Raw genomic sequence first — 22,968 nt, forward strand, 5'->3', positions numbered from 1 at the left:
GAGGGGACGAATGAGGTTTAGACCTGCTGGATCGCCAGCTTTCAGCGAATCACGGGCCTTCCCGCCGTTTTGGGGATTGTCACTCACGTCTCTGCCCGGGGTGTGAGGAGCGCACCCTCTGGTGTTCCCTGAGGGAGGGTCGCGGCCGGAGCTCGTGGTCTCCCGCGTGTGAAGGGAGCGCCTGTGTCTGTCCTCGCAGGCGCTTCGTGTCCCCGGGCTCGCCCATAGGGCGCTGTGGGGCTGCACCCGCGGCCTCTGAGCAGGGAGGAGCCGGCCCTGCCCGACTCGCAAGACCGAGGCGCCCACTCCCCATTCCACCCACCGGCTTTGCTGGGTCGTGTCTGTCTCCCAGCCCAGCAGTTCTGAATTATGGGCTTCTTTCTCTGCGCTGATTTGCCTTCATTTCCCATTTGTCCGCTCCAGCGATGACCTTTTTGTTTTCTGGGGTACTAGGGACCGAATCCCGGGCTTCACGCATGCTAGGCAAGAGCACCACCGCTGAGGTCCTGAGCTCATCCCAGCTCCAGAACCTTTGCATCTGCTTGTTGGCCATTTGTGTTTCCCACAAAGCCTCATCTGTAGAAGAGACTGTCAGAGACTGTCTTTGGGGGCTGGAGGTGTAGCTCAGTGGTAGAGAACTTGCCTAGCACGTGTAAGGCACTAGGTTTATTCCTCAGCACTGCATATAAATAAATAAAATAAAGGTCCATCGACAACTAAAAAGTATATTTAAAAAATAAAAAAAAAAGGAGAGACTGTCTTTTTCCTATAGAGTGGTCTTGGCACCTTTGTGGATAATCTCTTGACAGTATATGTGAAGGTTTGTTTTGTGGACTCCATTCTGTTCCATTGATCTGTTTATCTTTGTATCAGTGCCACACTGTTTTTATTACTGTAATACTGTAACAAGTTTTGGAATCAGGGAGTGTAGATCTTCCACCTCTTTTCTTTTTCAATATCATTTAGTTATTTGGGGTCCCTTGGGATTCCATATGAATTTTAGGATGAATTTTTCTGTTTGTGCAAAAAGTGCTTTGATTTTGATGGGAATTACATTAAATCTGTAGATCCCTTTAGGTAGTATAGATATTTGTTGAAATCAGAAATTGTGTTGCCTCCAGCATTGCTTTTTGCTCAGGATTACCGTGGCTATTTGGGGGGTCTTTTGTGTTTCCATGTGAATTTTGGATTTTTTTCCCCCTAGCTCTGTGAGGAATGTCAGTAGAGTTTTTTCACATCCTTAGGTTTATTCCTAGGTGGTGGGGGTTCCTCCTTGTTTTAGTCAGTTTTTTTTCTCTGCTGTGACCAAAAGACCTGGCAAGAATAAAATGAGGAGGAAAAGTTTATTTGCAGCTCATGGTTTCAGAGGTCTCAGTCCACAGATGGGTGATGCTGTTGCTCTGAGCCCAAGGTGAGGCAGAACATCAAGACTGAATAGTGGTGGAAGGAAGCAAATCAGGACATAGTACCAGAGGCAGCAGAGACAGAGAGAGCTTTGCTCATAGGGACAAAATATAAAACCCAGAGACACACCCCAGTGACCTACGTCCTCCAACCACACCCTTCCAACTTATAGTTACTCAGTTAATCCATGTTAATGGATTCATCCACCAGGTAGGTTACAACTTTCATAATCATTTCACCTCTGAATGCCATTCTTGCATTGTCTCACACATGAGATTTGGGGGACACCACATATCCAAACCATAACCTTCTGTCCCTGTCCCCTAATAGCTCATGCCCATCTCACAATGCAAAATACATTTAATCCATTTCCAAGAGTCGTCATAATCTTAACAGTTCCAGCATTATCCAGAGTCCAAGTCCAAAATCTCATCTGAGACTCAAGGCAAACTCTTGACTGTGAGCCAAGATCAAAAGCAGGTTACATATATGTAATATATAATGGCACAGAGTAAGCATTTCCATTTTATAAGGGAGAAATAGGGTCAAAGAAAGCAGGGATGGGACCAAAGCAAGAAAAAAATCTAGCTAGGCAAACAAGTCCTGTAGCTCCATGTTCAACGTCTTGAGCACACGGCATTGTAATGTTCTCCAAGGGCTTGTGTAGCCCTGCCTCTCGGCCTTTGCCAGTTGCAGTCCAGGTGGCCTCTCTGTTGGCTTGTTTCTGCTTAATTCCTGCAGTTTTCCTCAGCAGGTGTTCCACGGTGCTGGAACTTTAGCTTCCTTCTCCCATCTTCATCCGTCATCTGCTCAGGGGTAGCCTGAAGAGACTCTAACCCTGCTCCACTTTGCCTGCCCTCCCAGGCTTTCGTTTGAAAGCTTGGTGGAAGCCTCCATGACTCCCGTACTCCAGCATCCTGCATTTCTGCAGAACCACCACCATGTGGTTGATGCCAAGGTCTGCCACCATCTCAAGTGTAGCCAAGCTTTCTAAGACTATAGCTGCAGTAGCCTTGAGTGCTTGGATGGCTGAGCAGTGAAAAGCAGGGTGCCTCCATGGTCCCTTCTCACAGGAATCTTTACTTTTACATCCTTGAGACTAAGATGGGTGTGTTATTGTCAATTCCTGAGATGCCCTCAGCTTTTCTGTTGTCTCTGGGTAAAGTATTTAACATCTTTTTAGTGGCTGTAATGTCTTTAATAACCACAACTTCCTTATCCCAGTTTTACTTGTGTTTTCTGGCCAAACTCCAAGTTTTTCAAAGTTCTGCTTTCTTCTTCTGATTGTCACAGTAAACCTGGCTAAAAGCTGCCAGCAATATCCATGCCAATATTTCAATGCTGTGCTGCCTTGAAATTTCCTCTGACAGATTAATTAGTCCATCATCTTTAAATTTAGACTCACAGAGAGTCTCAGGACATGAGTAAAATGTAGACAACTTCTTTGACAGAACATATATGAATGGCTTCTAGTCCAATTTCTAGGAGAGTCATCCTCTTCTAAAGCCTCATGAGCCTCGTCTTTACTGTCCGCAGTATTATGGCCATTCTGGTCTTCTAAGCTCTCACCAGAATCACCCATTAATAAAGCAAGCTTTTCCAGCTTGCATCTCTAAACTTGTCAAAACGCCTCCCTCAAATTCCAAAAGGTCCCAAAGCTTCTGAACTACGTGGTGAGGTTAGACAGCAAGATCCTATGCTTGGTATCAATGTCTGTTTTAGTCAGTCTTTTCTGGCTGTGACCAAAAGACCTGATGAGAAAAACAGAGGAGGGCAAAATTATTTGGGGTTCATGGTTTTGGAGGTCTTGGTCTATTAGTAGCTGACTTCATTGCTTTGACCCAGAGGTGAGGCAGAACATTATGGTGGAAGGGTATGGAGGAGGAAGGCAGCTCACAACATGGCAATGAGGAAGGAGGCGGGTGCTTTGCTCACAGGGACAAAATGTAAAACTCCCAAAGGCATGTTCCCAGTCCGATACCTCCTCCAGCCACACCCTACCTGCCTGTGGTTACCACCTAGTTGATTCATATCAGTTAACTAATCCACTGATTAGGTTCCAACTCTTATAATCTAATCATCATACATCTGAACGTTCTTTCATTGTCTCAAGTGAGATTTTTGGGGAATACTACCTATCCAAACCACAACACTCCTCCTCTTCTTCCACCTGTTTCTGTGAATGGGATATCTTTCCTGATTTCTTTCTTAGTTCATTACTAGTATATTAAAAAAACTACTGATTTTTTATGTTGATTTTATATTCTGTACTTTATTGAATTAGTCTATTATTTCTAAAAGTTTTTAGGATTTCTTTTACTTTCTCCTTAATTATATGTCTTTTATTTCTTTTTCTTTCCTGACTGCTCTGGCTAGAATTTCTAGTTTATTGAATGAAAGTGGAGAGAGTGGACACCTTTGTCTTGTTGCTAATCTTAGAAAAAATGCTTCATTTTTCCCCATTCAGTATGATGTTGGCTAGGGGCTTGTACTATATAGCCTTTATTATATAGAGATATGACCTTTCTCTATATAATTTAATCAGAGAATTTTTTTCATGAAGGAATGTTGAATTTTATCAAAGACTTCTTCTGCATCTGAAATGATCATGTGCCTTTTATCCTTCATTCTGTCTTTGTACTGTTTACATTTATTGATCTGCATGTGTTGAACCATTCTTGCATCCCTGGAATGAAATCAATTTGATCATGGTCTATGCTCTTTTTATTGTGCTTTTGAAATTCAATTTGCAAGAGTTTTGTGTCTGTGTTCATCAGGGATGTTGGTCTGTCATTTTCTTTTGTTGTTGTGTCCTTGTCGCTTTTGGTAGCAGGATAGTACTTGCTTTATGAATGAGTTTGAAAGGATTCCTTCACTTTCTATTTTATGAAATAGTTTTAGAAACATTGGTTTCAATCTTTAAGTCTGATAAAATTCAGCTATGAATCGATCTGGTCCTAGGTTTTTTTGTTGGGAAACTTCTTATTACTCTTTCAGTGTACTTGCTTGCTCTTGATCTATTTAGGATTTTTATATCCTCTTTATTCAATTTTGTTATGTAATATGAGTCCAGAAATTTGTCATTTCTTTAGATCTTCCAATTTATTTGCATATGGCCTTAAAAAATATTCCCCATGGTCATTTGTATTTCAGTGTATCTGTTATAAAGTCTTTTTATTTTCACCTCTAATTTTATTTATTTGGGTCTCTCTCTCTCTCTCTCTCTCTCTCTCTCTCGGTTAGTTTAGTTAAGGATTTGTTAATTTGTTTGTCTTTTCAAAGAACTAACTCTTAGTTTCATTGATCCTTTGTACTGTTCTTTTAGACTATATATCATTTATTATTACTCTGATGTTTATTGCTTCTTTCCTTGTACTGATTTTTTTCTTTTCTTTCTTCTTTTACTGTTTTTTTCTGTTATTGTTGTTTTATTATTAGAGATCAAACCCAGGGCCTAACACATGCTAGGCAAGTGTTCTACCTCTGAGCTACATCCCTGACCCTCAAAAAATTTTTTTTGGAGACAGGGTCTTACTAATTTGCACATGAACTTGTGAGCTTCCTGCCTCAGCCTCCTTAGCTGGTGTCACAGGCATGTACCACCACACCTGTCTTGTTCATTTTTTCCCCTAGACCTTGAGATACATCATTATGCTATTTATTTGCTATTTATTTTTAAAAATGTATGTATATTCTGCAGCTGTTGGATGGACTGTAGATGTCTGTTCATTTGATCTGTAGTGTAATTTAACTCTGACATTTCTCTTTTTTTGGAGGAATCTGGATGATATATCTATTGGTGAGAGTGGGGTATTGAAGTCACCCACTGTTATAGTAGGATCTATCTCACCCCTTATGTCTAGTAGTGTTTTATAAAACTGGTTGCTCCAATATTTGGTACATATATACTTATAACTCTTATGTCTTCTTGATGTATTGTTCCCTTGATCAATATATAGTGACTTTTCTTGTCCTTTTTTAACTGATTCTTTTGTCTTAAACTCTATTTTGGCAAACAAGTATAGGTATTTCTGCTTGTTTTTAGATTCCATTTGCTTTGAATATCTTTCTTCAACCTTTCATTTAAGTCTATATATGTCTTTGCAGGTGAGGTGAGTTCCTTGTTTTTTTTAATATTTATTTTTTAGTTATGGGTGGACACAATATATTTTATTTTCATGTGGTGCTGAGGATCGAACCGAGTGTCTCACGCATGCTAGGTGAGCACTCTACCTCTGAGCCACAACCTGAGCCCGAGTTCCTTGTTTGTAGCATATTTTTGGGTTTTGTTTTTTAATTCACTCAGCCAGTCTGTGTCTTTTAATTGGAGAATTAAGACCATTTTCATACATAGTTATAATTAAAAGGTATGTGCTTGTTCTTGTTATTTTGTTGCTTTTCTTCTTGTTGTTTTGAATATTCAGTGTTCATTTCTTACTGACTTACTCATTTTAGAAATCTGATGGTGTACTGTATTGATAATGTTTGATTCTTGCCTATTTTTCATCTGTATTTTTACCCTTTTAGAGGGATTTATTCTTTCACATGCTCTCTTGATTATGTTTGTCTTACTACTTCCTCTGGGTGTAGAACTCCTTTAAGAATTTTCTCTAAAGCTGATCTAGTGGTCATGAATTCCCTTAATTTATGCTTATCTGGAAGGTCTCTATTTCTTCTTCAATTCTGAAGAATTATCTTGCTGGTTATAGTAATCTTGGTTGGCACTTTTTTGGGGGGTACTTAAAATATGCCTTCTGGGTCATTAGAGTTTTTGTTGAGAAATATGCTATTAGTTTATAAGTTTGCCTTTAAATGACTTGATGATTCTCTCTTGAGACTTTAATATTTTCCTTTGTTCTGTACTTTGGGCATTTTAACTATATAATATGTTATGGAGAGGTTCTTTTCTTTCTATTTGGTTCTGAATACCTCCTGTGCCGGTTGTCTGGCCTTTTCTAGGATTTGGGAACTTTTCTGCTATTGTTTCACTGAATAAGTTTTGTATGTTCTCAGCATGTCATTCTTCTTCTTCTGTATGATGATTGTTTAGGTGTTTGGTCTTTTAATGATGTCCCAGATATCTTGCATGCTCTCTTCATTCTTCATTTTCTTTTCTTCATTGTTGTCTGAAAGTACTGTATTGGCAGAGTCATCATCAAGCTCTGATACTCTTTCTTCTGCTTGAACTAGTCAGCTGTTGAGGCTTTCAACTGATTTTTTTAATTTGACCTTGAGCTTTTTATTTCCAAGGTTTCTGTTTGTTTCTTTTCAAAATCCCTATCTCTATTGAATTGCTCATTCATATACTATATTGGTTCCTTCATTCATAAAACTGTATTTTTTCAATTTCTTGGACTTCATTGAACTTTAAAAAATCAATCTTTTGAATTCTTTGGGTGACATTTTGTACATTTTGTTATCTTTGGAATTTGTTACTATGGAGTTGTGAACTTTAAGAGGTGAAATATTATCTTGTTTTTTCATATTTCTTGTGTTTCTATGTTGGGATTTATATATCTTTTGGAAGAATCTCTCTTCTTTTAGTGGTGGCCTTATGTGGCTTTATAATGCTGATGTGACTTGGGGTGTTGGTTTGTTGTGTAATGTTGAGTTCATTTTCAACTGGACTCCATGGTGTAATAACCTTTTTTGGTTGTGATTTATGAGTTTGGGCTTGGAGTGTACTGTATTAGAGTCAGAGTAACCTACTGCCTCTGCAAGTCATGCAAGATAGGGGAAACTCATGTACTTCAGGTAGATGTGCTGTAGGCAGCAGAGTATGTGGGATGTGCCTTCTGTGGTTACTCCCATTATGGAATTGGTAGTCCTTATCAGGACTTGGGGATTTCCATAGGCACTATTTTTTTTTTTTTTTTGTACCTCGGATTGAACTCGGAGTACTCGACCACCGAGCCACATCTCCAGCCCTATTTTATATTTTATTTAGAGACAGGGTCTCACTGAGTTCTGTTGCTAAGGCGGTCTTTGAACTTTCAATCCTCCTGTCTCAGCCTCCCCAGGCTGGGATTACAGAAGTATGCCATCATGCCTGGCCCTCCACAGGGCCCATCACACCTGGCCCTCCCTGTTATTTGAAAGTGATTCAGAGGAAGTTCAAGATGGTGGTATAACTCAGGATGGTGACACAAATCTGTAATCCCAGCTTGGAAGGCTGAAATAGGATTGTGAGTTCACAGCAACTCAGTGAGACCTTGTCTCTAAATAAAGTACAAAAAGGGATGGGGATGTGGCTCAGTGGTTAAGCGTCCCTGGTTTCAATCCTTGGTACTAAAAAAAAAAAAAAAGATGGCAGTATAGAGAAGGTTGCTTTCCTGGCTGCTCTGTGGCGTGAAACCAAGAAAGCAGTTAGGCAGTCTCTCAGCAAGGAGGGTGAACAAAAAGAAAAAGGGCCGAGGGGGACTTTACTGGAATTTAATATGGGCCGAGGGGGACTTTACTGGAATTTAATATTTGACATTCAAGAAAATCTTGAACACATTTGGCAAATTTGACAAATATTGACAAATTTCTAGAGACATATGACCTACCCAGATTGAATCAGGAGGACATAGAAAATTTAAACAGATCAATTTCAAGCAATAAAATTGAAAACATCATCAAAAGCCGACCATTAAAAACACCCAGTATCAGATGGGTTCTCAGCTGAGTTATACTAGACCTTCAAAAAAAAAATAATTCTAATCCTCCTCAAATTATTCCATGAAATAGAAAAGGAGGGAACCCTTCCATACTCATTCTATGAAGCTAATATCACTTTCAGACAAAATCAGACAAAGATACATCAAGGAAAGAAAACTTAAGACCAATATCCCTGATGAACATAGATACAAAAATTCTTAATAAAATACTGGCAAATTGTAAGCGTATTAAAAAGATAGTTCACCATGATCAAGTGGGGTTCATCCCAGAGATGCAAGGTTGGTTCAATATTTTGAAATAAAAAAATCATAATTCATCACATCAGTAGACTTAAAGACAGGAGTCACATGATTATCTCAACAGATTCAGAAAAAGGCATTTGATGGCAATATTACCAAAAGTTCTCTATAGGTTTAATGCAATGCCAATCAAAATCCCAACGGCATTTCTTGTAGAAATAGAGAAAGCATATGGAAATTCATATGGAAAAATAAAAGACCCAGAATAGCAAAAACAATGCTAAGCAGGAAGTGTGAATCAGGCGGTATAGCGATACCAGACTTCAAACTATACTACAGAGCAATAGTAACAAAAACAACATGGTACTGGTACCAAAACAGGCGGGTGGACCAATGGTACAGAATAGAGGACACAGAAACCAATCCACAAAACTACAACTATCTTATATTTGATAAAGGGGCTAAAAGCATGCAATGGAGGAAGGATAGCATCTTCAACAAATGGTGCTGGGAAAACTGGAAATCCATATGCAACAAAATGAAACTGAATCCCTTTCTCTCGCCATGCACAAAAGTGAATTCAAAATGGATCAAGGAGCTTGATATCAAATCAGAGACACGCCGTCTGATAGAAGAAAAAGTTGGCTACGATCTACATTCGGTGGGGTCGGGCTCCAAATTCCTCAATAGGACACCCATAGCACAAAAGTTAATAACTAGAATCAACAAATGGGACTTACTCAAACTAAAAAGTTTTTTCTCAGCAAAAGAAACAATAAGAGAGGTAAATAGGGAGCCTACACCCTGGGAACAAATCTTTACTCCTCACACTTCAGATAGAGCCCTAATATCCAGAGTATACAAAGAACTCAAAAAATTAGACAATAAGAAAACAAACAACCCAATCAACAAATGGGCCAAGGACCTGAACAGACACTTCTCAGAGGAGGACATACAATCAATCAACAAGTACATGAAAAAATGCTCACCATCTCTAGCAGTCAGAGAAATGCAAATCAAAACCACCCTAAGATACCATCTCACTCCAGTAAGATTGGCAGCCATTATGAAGTCAAACAACAACAAGTGCTGGCGAGGATGTGGGGAAAGGGGTACACTTGTACATTGCTGGTGGGACTGCAAATTGGTGTAGCCAATTTGGAAAGCAGTATGGAGATTTCTTGGAAAGCTGGGAATGGAGCCACCATTTGACCCAGCTATTCCCCTTCTCGGTCTATTCCCTAAAGACCTAAAAAGAGCATGCTACAGGGACACTGCTACATCGATGTTCATAGCAGCACAATTCACAATAGCAAGACTGTGGAACCAACCTAGATGCCCTTCAATAGACGAATGGATAAAAAAAATGTGGCATTTATACACAATGGAGTATTACTCTGCATTAAAAAATGACAAAATCATAGAATTTGCAGGGAAATGGATGGCATTAGAGCAGATTATGCTAAGTGAAGCTAGCCAATCCCTAAAAAACAAATGCCAAATGTCTTCTTTGATATAAGGAGAGTAACTAAGAACAGAGTAGGGACGAAGAGCATGAGAAGAAGGTTAACATTAAACTGGGATGAGAAGTGGGAGGGAAAGGGAGAGAGAAGGGAAATTGCATGGAAATGGAAGGAGACCCTCAGGGTTATACAAAATTACATACAAGAGGAAGTGAGGGGAAAGGGAAAAATAATACAAGGGGGAGAAATGAATGACAGTAGAGCAGGTAGAGAGAGAAGAGGGGAGGGGAGGGGAGGGGAGGGGGGATGGTAGAGGATAGGAAAGGCAGCAGAATACAACAGACACTAGTATGGCAATATGTAAATCAATGGATGTGTAACTGATATGATTCTGCAATCTGTATACGGGGTAAAAATGGGAATTCATAACCCACTTGAATCAAAGTGTGAAATATGATATATCAAGAACTATGTAATGTTTTGAACAACCAACAATAAAAATTAAAAAGAACTGTAGAGAAAAAAAATTAAAATATAAAAAAAGAAAAAGGCATTTGACAAAATATAGCATCCATTCATGTTCAAAACACTAGAAAAACTAAGGATAGTAGGAACAGACCTCAACATTCTAAAAGCTATATATGTTAAACCCAAGGCCAACATCATTCTAAATGGAGAACAATTGAAAGCATTGCCTCTAAAAACTGGAACAAGACAAGGCTGATCTTTTTCACCATTTCTATTCAACATAGTCCTTGAAACTCTAGCCAGAGCAATCAGATAGAAAAAATAAATTAAAGGGTACGAATAGGAAAAGACGAAATCAAACTATCCCTATTTGCTGATAACATGATTCTATATTTAGAAGACACAAAAACTCAATCAGAAAACTTCTAGAACTCATAAATGAATTCAGCAAAGTAGCAGGATACAAAAATAACATTTATAAATCAATTGCATTCCTATATATCAGTGATGAATCAACTGAAAGAGAAATTAGGAAAACTACCACATTCACAATAACCTCAAAGAAAATATTTGGGAATCAATCTAACAGAAGAGGTGAAAGATCTCTGCAATGAAAACTACAGAACACTAAAGAAAGAAATTGGAGAAGACCTCAGAAAATGGAAAGATCTCCCATGTTCTTAGATAGGCAGAATTAATATTGTCAAAATGCCATACTACACAAGCGCTATACAGATTTAATGCAATTCCTATTAAAATTCCAATGACATTCTTCATAGAAATAAAAAAGCAGTCATGAAATTCATTTGGTATACAATCAATCAACAAACATATGAAAAAAATGTTCAACATCTCTAGTAATTAGAGAAATGCAAATCAAAACTACTCTAAGGTTTCACCTCACTCTAATCAGAATGGCAGCTATTAAGAGTACAAACAACAATAAGTGTTGGCGAGGATGTGGGGGAAAAGGCACACTCATACATTGCTGGTGGGACTGCAAATTGGTGCAGCCAATAGGGAAAGCAGTATGGAGATTCCTTGGAAAACTTGGAATGGAACCACCATTTGACCCAGCTATACCACTCCTCCGTTTATACTCTAGGACTTAAAAACAACATATTAGAGGGACACAGCCATATCAATGTTTATAGCGGCACAATTCACAATAGCTAAATTATGGAACCAACCTAGATGCTCTTCAGTAGATGAATGGATAGGGAAACTTTGGTATATATACACAATGGAACATTCCTCAGCATTAAAAGAGAATGAAATCATGGCATTTGAGGTAAATGGATGAAGTTTGAGAATATAATGCTAAGTGGAGCAAGCCAATCCCCCCCAAACAAAGGCCAAATGTTTTCTTTTATATGAGGATGCTAACTCATAATGGCGATGGGGGCGCAGGGAGCATGGGAGGAATGGAGGAACTTTAGATAGGGCAAAGGGGAGGGAGGGGAAAGGAGGGGGTAACGGGGTAGGAATGATGGTGGAATGAGTTAGACATCATTACCCTAAGTACATGTATAAAGACACGAATGGCGTGAAAATACTTTGTGTACAATCAGTGACTTGAAAAATTGTGCTCTATATGTGTAATATGAAATGAATTGCATTCTGCCATCATGTATAACAAATTAGAATAAATAAATAATTTAATAAAAAGAGGAAAGGTTAAAAAAAAAAGGATGAGCACCTCTGACTTGTGTTTTCTTTCCACCTGCTATAGTAGCAGGTGGTCCTTCTTCAAATCTATTCTCCTCTAGTTTTAAGAGAAATACAAGGAACTGGGCACCATGGTAATTCCAGCTACTTGGGAGGCTGAGGCAGGAGGATTTCAAATTCAAGCCTAGCGTGCAACAGAACAAGATCTTGTTTCAAAATTAATTAAAAAAAGGAATGAATTAATCATAGAACATTTATAAAATACAAAATATTATTTTCTAATTTTTATTTGCATCTTATTTTGTTTCCTTTCATTTTCTCTTCTACATAAATACACATGTTTAACATATTTGGTATGTTACCATATACACAGTTTGGGATCTTTTTTTTTTTTTCTAATTCACATTATGTATAAGAATGTGCTGGGGGCTGGGGTTGTAGCTCAGTGGTTAAGTGCTTGCCTTGCATTTGTGAGACACTGGATTCGATCCTCAAAACCACATAATAATAAATAAATAAAGATATTGTGTCCATCTAAAATTTTTTAAAAATTTTGAAAAGATTAAAAAAAGAGATTCATTTGGAAAAATAAGAGGCCCAAAATAGCCAAAGCAATACTTAATGAGGAAAGTGAAGCAGGAGGCATCACAATACCAGAACTTAAATTATACTACAGAGTTATAGTAACAAAAACATCATGGTATTGGCACTAAAACAGACATAAAAAACAATGGTATAGAATAGAAGACACAGATAAAACCAATATAGTTATTTCATACTAGACCAAGGTACCATAAATATCCATTGTAGAAAAGATAATGTCTTCAACAAATGGTGCTGGGAAAACTGAAAATCCATATGTAGTAAAATGAAATCAGACCTCTATGTCTCATCCTGCACAAAACTCAAAGTGGATCAAGCATGTAGGCATTAGACCAGAGACTCTGTACCTACTAGAAGAAAAAGTAGGCCCAAATCTCTATCACATCGGTTTAGGAACTGACTTCCTTAACAAGACTCCTAAAGTGCAAGAAGTAAAATCAAGAATCAATAAATGGGATGGTATCAAACTAAAAAGCTTCTTCACAGCAAAGGAAGCAAGAATGTGAAGAGAGGGTCTGGGGTTGCGGCTCAGCGGTAGAGCTCTCGCCTAGCATGTATGAGGCCCTGGGTTCGATCCACAGCACCACATAAAAATAAATAAATAAAACAAAGGTATTGTGTCCAACTACGACTCAAAAATAAATATTTTTTTAAAAAGAAAAAAAGAATGTGAAGAGAGAGCCTACAGAATGGGAGAAAATCTTTGCCACCTGCACCTAAAATAGAGCATTAATCTTCAGGATATAAAAGGACTCAAAAAACTTAACACCAAAACCAAATAAACCAATCCATAAATGGGCAAAGGAACTGAATGGACAATTCATAGCAGAAGAAATATGAATGGTCAACAAATATATGAAAAAATCTCTAGCAACCAGAGAAATGCAAATTAAAACTACATTGAGATTCCATCTCACTCTAGTCAGAATGGCAACTATCAAGAATACAAGTGATGCTGGGTATGGTGGCGCACACCTGAAATCCCAGAGGCTTGGGAAGCTGATGCAGGAGGATTGCAAATTCAAAGCCAGACTCAGTTATGGCAAGGCACTAAGGAACTTAGTGAGACCCTGTCTCTCTATAAAATACAAAATAGGGCTGGGGATGTGGCTCAGTGGATGAGTGCCCCTGAGTACAATCCCTGGTACCCCCATCCCCCATAACGAGAATACAAGTAACAATAAATGTTGGCGAGGATGTGGGAGAAAAGTTACACTCATACATTGCTGGTGGGACTGCAAATTGGTGCAACCACTCTGGAAAGCAGTATGGAGTTTCCTCAGAAAACTTGGAATGGAACCACCATTTGACCCAGTTATACCACTCCTCAGCATATAGCCAAAGGACTTAAAACCAGCATACTATAGTAATGTGACCTCATCAATGTTTATAGCCCCTCAATTCACAATAACTTAGGTATGGAATCAACCTAGGTGCCCTTCAGCAGATGAATGGATGAATAAAATGTGGTACATACAGACAATGGAATATTTCTTAGCCATAAAGAAGAATGAAATTATGGCATTTCCCAGTAAATGGATGTATCTGGAGACTATTATGGTAAGTGAAACAAGCCAATTCCCCAAAAGCAAAAGCTGAATGTTCTCTCTGAGATGCAGATGCTAACTCACATTAAGGAGGGAATGGGCGGGGGAGAATAGAGGTTCACTGGATTAGACAAAGCGAAATGAAGAGAACGAGTGGGGGGTGGAAATAAGAAAGAATGAATTGGATGTCACTTCCCTGTGTTCCTATGTGAATACATGGCCAGTGTAACTCCACATCATGTACAACCATAAACATGGGAAGTTATACTCTGTGTGTATATGATATGTCAAAATACATTCTACTGTCATTTATAACTAGAAAGAACAAATAAATAATTTTTTAAAAAGAAGTGATTCAGATGCTGGTTGCTCCAGTTGCACTGAAGGGCCTGAAGTGCTTACCTTCAGATTGGAGACTGGTGAAGATCCAGGTGCTTCATGGGGGGAGGTCGGGGCTGAAATCACAGCTCCCCTCCATGATGCTCACCTTCAAACTTATCATCTCTCTGCCATCTGACCTGGTATGGCTGTGTAAGGAAACTGTGAAGATGAAGTATCATCTACTGTTAAGTTTTTCTCTTTGCTGGGGTTTTGTGGGTATCTTCTCAGGAGCTGGACCTCAGCCTCACCCATATGTGCTTACCTAGGAATGGGTCAACAGCTGGAAGATTATGTCCCCCATTTTCCTTCAGTAGAAGTGTGTGCCAGGGTTCAAGTGGACTGGGTTGTGGTCAAAACTGGGCTTAACTCCCCTCTCCTGAGTTGGGAATCAGGCACAGCACCTGCCCAATGTACATGAGACCCTGGGCTCAATCCCAGTACCAGAAGGAAAAACAAAGAGAGGACTAAAAAAAATAAAGAATAAAAATATATATTATGAATAGAAATAAAAAGGGAAAAATGAGAAAGAAGAGAAAAATCCAACTAAAGAATAAAAACATAGGGTAAGCCAGTCACTGTGGCACATGCCTGTAAAACCAGCAGTTCAGGAGGCTGAGGCGGGAGGATTGCAAGTTCAAAGCCAGCCTCAGCAAAAGCAAGACTAAGCAACTCGGTGAGATGCTATCTCTAAACAAAATACAAAGTAGGGCTGGGGATGTGGCTCAGTGGTTGAGTTCAATCCCTGGTAGCCTCCCCCCAAAAAAAGGTAAAATAAAATAAGGAAAATATTAATGAGAAATGAAGAATAATAATAAAAGATTGAATAGATGGAGAAAAATATCAAAAAATCCTCCTCTTGGTGTTTTTGGAAATGCTGGGATTCTTCTAAGGTAAGAATATGCCAGGTATGTGGCAGGTGGGTAGTGGGTAGCATTTGCAAGTCCTCTCAACTCTAACCAAGTGAGTTGGGATGGAGTACAGGCTGCACCCCTTGTTTCTTGTTGAACAGGTTAAGATAATGTTGACTGTGCCAGGTGTGTATTCTCTCTGGAAGATTTTAGTTTGCATACGCAGGGGCATGGCAATGTCTAGGCCAAGTTGGCCCTGGGATGCCTCTGAGGGTGAGGGGAGCAACTGAACCACTGAGCTCTGTGCTGGGGTGGGGATCTGTGGCATGGGGGCAGGTGAGCAAAAGCTGAACAATTTGCTATCCTCAGTCCCATGGCCTTCAGATCTAGCCCCCCCACCAGAAACCACACGTGAATAGTGTTGTTTCCCAACACAGAGGGCAGGATTATAGAATCACGATGGCCTCCCTGTCCTTCCCCATCCTAGCTTATGCTCTCCACTGCATAAACTTCTGAGCAAGTTTGTGTCAGAATACTGAAAGCCACCACTGAGTTGTGTGGCCGCTGCCAACACAGTCAGGGCAATGAGGTGTGTGTGGGAGTCTGAGATGTGATTGTGCTGGGTTTTCTGATGCCCAGATCTGTTTAACCCCTAACGTAAGAGCTCTTCTCAAGATGACCACTGGATGGGAGTACTCTGGGAGTTTACTGAGGTGCAGTAAATGTCTTCTCTGTATCTAGCTTGTTGTTTAGGCTCCAGGTCACATACTGATTTAAGCTGCTTGTCTGCCAGGTACAGACTTCTGCTATGACCCTCTTTTACCTTTATCTCCCTGGAGGATCCTTTTCCCTTGACGAAGATCCCAGGTGTCAGTAATTGGGATTTTCCACTTCTCTTGCTTTGTTATTCTCACTAGTTTCTGGAGTCGGCAGGTTTCATTTTCTGGGTCATCAATTTCCAGCGCTCACCCACAGCTGCTCATCTCCACAAGCAGTTAGACACCTGTTGCTTATTTTCCAACTAAGAACACTAGTGCTGAGCATCTCTAGCCCACATCTTGAGCTTTTCTACATCCTCTTTTTTTACTTTGAAAGTTAAATGCTATTCAAAATTTAGATAGTTGGATTGTATTCAAACATTAAACAAGTTCTGGATTTTTTGTCATCACTTCCACCTCTTGAATCTTTATTTTGTGTGTGTATGTGTGCATGTGTGACCAGGGATTGAACCCAGGGATACTCTTACCACTGAGCTACAACCTCAGTCTTATTTATTTATTTATTTTTGAGACAGGGTCTCATTAAGTTGCCAAGGTTGGCCTTGAACTTGTGACCCTCTTGCCCTAGCCTCCTGGGTAGCTTGGAGTACAAGCCTACGCCACCACACCCAGAACCACTTCCTGAATCTTTGTCAGCTTTGCAGTGTGTCTACTGCTTCCTGCTTTTTTGCTTCCTCATTTGCCTTCATCTTTGCATGGTACTCATTCGTTAGGGATTTCCATTCCATTCTGTTATTCTGAAGATCATTTGGTATACATGTGATTTTTCTGTGAAACTGTTGACATTTGCTAACCTTTGGTGTGACCACCTCTCGGGTACATCATATCATGGTAGATGATAGTGGCAGGAACATGTAAGCTTTTTTTTTTTTTTTTTTGGTGATCCTGCCTCAGCCTCCCAAGTTGCTGGGATCACAGGCAGGGGCCATTATGTCTGGTAGTAAGCTTTTGATTAGTTTCAAGTTGTTCTGAAAAAGTTGTTCCTGACAGTTTTTTTTCTTTCCAGTTTGTTCATTGCTTTGACTAGACTGATATTTGGAATTCCCTATTTTATTGTTTTTTGATAGCCTATACTTTAATAAACCTAAAAAATTCATCTATTTTTTAGCTGCACAATACCACTCTAGTTCTAGTTCTTAATACATCATGTCTATTTTAGGAACTCTTAAACTGACCTCTCCAGTATATCAGGGCTTCTTCAAATCTGTGACTTCCCTACTGAGAAAGCTCACAGTTCCTCCTTGTGTGTCAAATGATGTCTCCAGGCTCCAGTCCTAGCCTGGCTTTCCAAATTTCTCACTGTTCCTTGTGACCTCACATACTTTGATGAAGCCACGCCACTAGCTTCTCCCAAGTATGCAATTTGTTTTCCATTATCCACTCATGTATCTCCATTAATGCTGTTTGCTCCACATTTGGATTGTCCCCTACCCTCACCTCTGCTTACTGAAACACTACCCATCTCTTAAGAAGCAACTTAAACTTAAGCGTTTCTATGAGGTCATTCCTGTGCTAGTTCTACCATTTCTCCCTTGAGTGATCTGGGGTTGATTAACAGCTGAGCCTGACAAAATTTCTTTTTCTACTGTGTATGCATCAGTTCCCCTCCAGCAAGAAAACGCACACAATTGGAGCAAACCACAATGCTAATGATGTATCAATTAGCAACAGGTTTACTTAGTCATCCTCTGCGCATGCCCAAGATCCGGGACTTTCACTATCCACCCTGTGGTTGTCTGGCTTCCTCCTTTCAGGCTGATCCGTTTCCCGTCTCAGGAGTTTCAGGTAGTGCTGCGGCCCTAAGGGTAAATGTCCTCTCGTTTGCCTCTTATGTCCGTTCCCGTGCCTTGTATATCTCCTTCCTAACACTTCCACTAAACTGCTATGACGTTTTTATCACCTATCCCTTTCTTTCAGTAAATATTTGGTAATACTTAGTCTTTGCCAGGGCCAATAGGAAAAATTGAACAATATATCTCTGATAATTAATAATTATTATGTAATAGTTATATGATTATTATATACTAATAAGTATGTAATAGTTACATAATTATTATATAATAATTATTTAATTATTGAGAAAGCAAAAACCTCAACAGGATTTTTTTTTTTTTTTTTTTTTGGTACTGGGGATTGAACCCAGGACTTAACCACTGAGCCATATTCCCAACCCTTTTAATATTTTATTTAGAGACAGGGTCTTGCTGAGCTGCTTAGAGCCTTGCTAAGTTGCTGAGACTGGCTTTGAACTTCCGATCCTCCTGCCTTAGCCTCCTGAGCTGCTGGGATTATAGGCATGTGCTACCATGCCCAGCTCCCAACAGGATTTTATGAGAGAGAAAAGCTGAGTCTAAATTTTCCAGGTTCACTGTGAAGGGAGGATAAGAGAGGCTAAGGGAACAAAGTGTCCTAGGGTGCTGAGGCAGTCTGTATTCCTACTTTCTGTTTTAGTCAATTTTTTTGTTGCTGTGACCAGAAGACTTGACAAGAACAATATAGAGTTGGGGCTGGGGATGTGGCTCAAGTGGTAGTGCGCTTGCCTGGTACGCCTGCGGCCCGGGTTCAGTCCTCAGCACCACATACAAACAAAGATGTTGTGTCCGCCGAAAACTAAAAAATAAATATTAAAAAATATTTTAAAAAAATATAGAGGAGGGAAAGTTTATTTTGGCTCATGGTTTCAAAGGCTCAGTCCATGTCTGGCCAACTCCATTGCTCAAAGCCAAAGGTGAGTCAGAACATCATGGTGGAAGGGCATGTTGGAGGAAGGCAGCTCAGTATATGGCAACAGGAAGTAGAGACAGAGGTCTGCTCCCCAGGAACAAAATATAAACCCAGTGACCTACTTCTTCCAGCCACATCCTACCTGTGTGCAGTTACCTCCCTGATAATTCACCAATTAGGTGAAAGCTCATAACCTAATCATTGTACCGGCAAACATTCTTGCATTGTTTCACATGAGCTTTTGAAGGACACCTCATGTCTAAACCATAATACCTTCTTTCCCAGAGTCAACAAAATATTTCTATTAGCCCAGTGCTTTGTATTTATTGCACAAGAAGAGTAAAAATTAATGAACAAACATTGAGAATAGATGTATGTTCAACAAGAAAAAGAAAATTAATTTAGCGATAAAGAGGGAGAAGAAAAACAGAAGCACTTTTCAATAAGAAGCAACATGAGTCTGGCATCTAAATCCAAAAACTATATAACCAGGACTGGAAAAAGTCCATGTTACCAGTAATATGTCTGTTTTGGGAAGAATGAGTAAAATGAGCCTGCTTGAAAAAAAAGGCAGAAGTTAAGAATGAATTGACAAAAATAAGATCAATTGAATTCCTTTTTATTTCATTAAAATAGCAGCAGTAGCTAACATTTATTGAGTTCTTGCTCTGAACTAGAAGATGTGCTAAGAACATTGTGTGTGTCATTTTATGTGAACCCTAAACTGTGTGCTGTCTGCTTTTTTCCAGTGTCTTGAAGCAGAGTCCAGATGTGGAACTCTCCTTCCCACAGCATCCACAGAACTCCAACCTCTTTAGTGGTGTAAAGAGGGGAACGTTGTTTCTTAGTTCATACCGGGTAATTTCTACTTTTCTTTTGACCTGCCAATTAATTCTATGTTTGGTTTTTTGAAAACTGGATGGAACTTAAACTGTGACTTTCATAGAGTTTTCAAACATTTGCACTTTGAGATTTTGCATGTTAAAGAGAGATGGAAGAAAACAGGTGATGTTCTTTGGATGCCAGAATGACCTTGCTCTTAGGAGTCTGAATCTATGGAGGAATTCTGCATCCTTTCCCAGAGTTTCTTTTCTCACTTAGGTGATTTTCGTGACTTCACGCTCAGTTAGTGATCCCATGCTGTCCTTTATGATGCCGTTTGATCTGATGAAGAACTGCACTGTTGAACAACCACTCTTTAATGCCAACTACATTCAAGGGACTGTTCATGCAGCTCTAGATGGTAAATCTTTCACCTCAGGTGTTTTTCTTTTTTCCCTTGAAAGATTCTAAATGATCTAGAAAGCTAAGATTCAGCCATGGTTCATGTTGGAATTCATGAAACTGCCCTGCTTCTTTGAATATTGCTTCCTCAGTGACTGTGGTTGTCCTTCTGTTGCCAGCTGTGTCAGTCTCTTAGTAACTGTGTGTGCCCTTTCTTCCCACAGGTGGCTGGGAAGGACAGGCTACTTTTAAATTAGTCTTCAAAAAAGGAGGTGCCATTGAATTTGCTGAGTTGCTGATACAAGCTGCCGCTGCTGGTGAGCTTTGCTGATAAAGCTATTAAACAGTGTGGAGTTTGGAGGAATTGAAGTAGGACTGTTAGCTAAAATTTGCTGGCCTCTGTGATCAGGCAGTTGGTATTTGCACATGTATTCAGCAGGCATTTCCTGGACCTACCTAATGTGTGTCAAGTCCCATAATTTGTGTTGGGAACACAAAGATTATTCTGTCCCTCCCTGTCTGAGGGAGCTTTCAGTTAGACACCCCAGAGCCTAATTATACCTGATAGTATTTGTTCTTTAGATGCTGGTTTCATGGACCTTTTGAGTAGTCTCTTCTCTTGGTCAACCCCAGGTGGCTTAGCTTTTCTGCCTCTGGCATGATTTTTGATCTTCCCTGCTCTCTGTGGCCTTGTCTTTGCTTCTCTCAGCTTTAGTCTTTGTCTTCCATGAGAGGGGAGTATAGGTGCTTACTGCTCTCCAGCACTGATTTAATAGATGTACCAGAAAACCCTTTCAAACTTTGACTACAAATATTCCTTTTGTGATGTATTTTTATTTAATTTAGCCTCTCTCCAGGTCCCTTACTCTCTCAACTTTTTTTTTTTTCTTTTTTTGTACCAGGGGTCAAACCCAGGAGGTTTAACTACTGAGCCACATCTCCAGTCCTCTTTATTTATTTATTTATTTTTAAATTTTGAGACACTGTCTTGCTAAGTTGCTGAGACTGGCTTTGAACTTGCTATTCTCCTGCCTCAGCTTCCCAACTCATGGGATTACAGGTGTGTACCACCATGCCTGGATTCTCTCAACTTTTATACTAGACTTATACTTTCAATAAAAATAGACTTCTTTGTGTCTTATTCTCTTATCTCTGAACCTTTATACTCTTTGTTTTGTCTAGAATGCTCTTTCCCTTCCTCCCTTGCCTTCCACCCCCAACTTCAGTCTAGTTGAGGCAAACACAATCTATTAGAGACAGATATATGCAGATACATATTATATTTTATGGCATGAGCATATAGTATTAGAGACTTAAAGAAGGATTATATGAAGTTTCTTTCAGAAGACTAAATAGATCATGATGCTATAAACCATGGTTAACAATACGAGTCAGGGCTGGGGTTGTGGCTCAGAGGTAGAGCACTTGCCTAGCATGTGTGAGGCCCTGGGTTGGATTCTCAGCACCACATAAAATAAATGAATAAAATAAAGGTCCATTAATAACTAAAAAATATTAAAAGAGAAGGATGATATGAAGTTTCTTTCAGAAGACTAAATAGATCATGATGCTATAAACCATGGTCAAGAATATGAGTCAGGGCTGGGGTTGTGGCTCAGTAGTAGAGTCCTCGCCTAGCATGCATGAGGCACTGGGTTTGATCCTCAGCATCACATGAATGTAAAATAAAGCTATTAGAAAAAAGAATATGAATCAATCTAAGTTGGAGAAAAAAATGAGTTCAATTTTAGAACCTAATTACATTGGTTAACGCTTATTAAATATCTATCATATATTGTGTAGTCTTCCAAGCCCCTTTATACGTGTCAACTTATTTAACCCTTATAAAAATCTTATGATGTAGGTACTATCGTTATCTACACTTATAGATGGGGAAACTGAGTGAATGATGCTTATATAATTTCCCAAGACTATACAGTTAGCCAAAGCTCAACCTGTCCACCCCCCTCTCCTTTAAACTTTTTATTATAAAAATAGATCTAGGGGATGGGGTTATGGCTTAGTGGTAGAACACTTGCCTAGCATTTGTGAGGCATTGGGTTCAATTCTTAGCACTCACATAAATAAATAAAGGTCAATTGGCAATTTTTAAAGTATTTTTTTAGTTGTAGATGGACACAATATCTTTATTATTCTTTTTTTATTTGTTTATTTTTACGTGGTGCTGGGGACTGAACCCAGGCCTCACGCATTCGAGGCAAGTGCTCTACCACTGAGCTACATCCCCAACCCCAAGGTCCATTGGCAATTTAAAAAATAAAAAATAAAATAGATCTAGGGGCTGGAGGTAAAGCACTTGCCTCATAAGAATGAGGTCCTGGGTTCAATCACCAGCATCAAAATAAAAATGAAATAAATAAAATCTAAAGAAAATTTTCAAGATGTTACAATGACTCCCTTTATCTAGATTTACCCATTATTAACATATTCTCATATTTGCTTTATAATATTCTTTTTTCTTTTTGTTTTGCTGAATGATTTGTTTTTGCTGAACTATTTATAAATATTCAAGTGTGAGCTCCTTAGAGTAGGGGCATTCTCTTATCCTAGCTCAATGTGTTTATCAAATTCAGAAATTTTAGTATTGATATAATATTATTTAATAGTTTATATTCAAATTCAAATGATTATCTCATTACTATTCCTCATTCTAATAGAACTCCCCCTACCGGCTCTAGAATCAAATCCTGGGTCACATATTGAATTTAATTGCCCTACATCCTTTGTCTAATTTAATCTGGAACTTAGGTCTGTTTGTCTTTTATGACATTGATATTTTAAAAGGAACACAGTTGGGTTGGGGATATAGCTTGCCTAGCATACGTGAGGCCCTGAGTTTAATCCCAGCACTGTTTTTTCAAAAGGAGCTTATTGTTTTGTACAGTGACCCTCTGTTTGGGTTTGTTTCTTTCCTAATGATTATATTTAGCTCATGCATT

The 22,968-nt window shown here is 39.2% G+C and overlaps 1 protein-coding gene across 5 annotated transcripts in view; it reads left to right on the forward strand.

Annotated features, from left to right (window-relative positions):
- Wbp2nl (WBP2 N-terminal like) overlaps window positions 1-22,968 on the forward strand; it is an 88,858-nt gene that overhangs the window by 287 nt on the left and 65,603 nt on the right. For all 5 annotated transcript variants that reach the window (XM_058574333.1, XM_058574332.1, XM_058574334.1 and 2 more), the window contains exons 2-4: window positions 19,534-19,642; window positions 19,886-20,027; window positions 20,233-20,325. In XM_058574333.1, the coding sequence (XP_058430316.1) occupies window positions 19,534-19,642; window positions 19,886-20,027; window positions 20,233-20,325 (344 nt within the window). The remainder of the gene's footprint in view (window positions 1-19,533; window positions 19,643-19,885; window positions 20,028-20,232; window positions 20,326-22,968) is intronic.

Source organism: Marmota monax, unplaced genomic scaffold, assembly GCF_021218885.2.
Source record: "Marmota monax isolate L192 unplaced genomic scaffold, Marmota_monax_Labrador192_F-V1.1 WCK01_AAM20220418_F8-fsc00051, whole genome shotgun sequence".
Lineage (NCBI taxonomy): Eukaryota > Metazoa > Chordata > Mammalia > Rodentia > Sciuridae > Marmota > Marmota monax.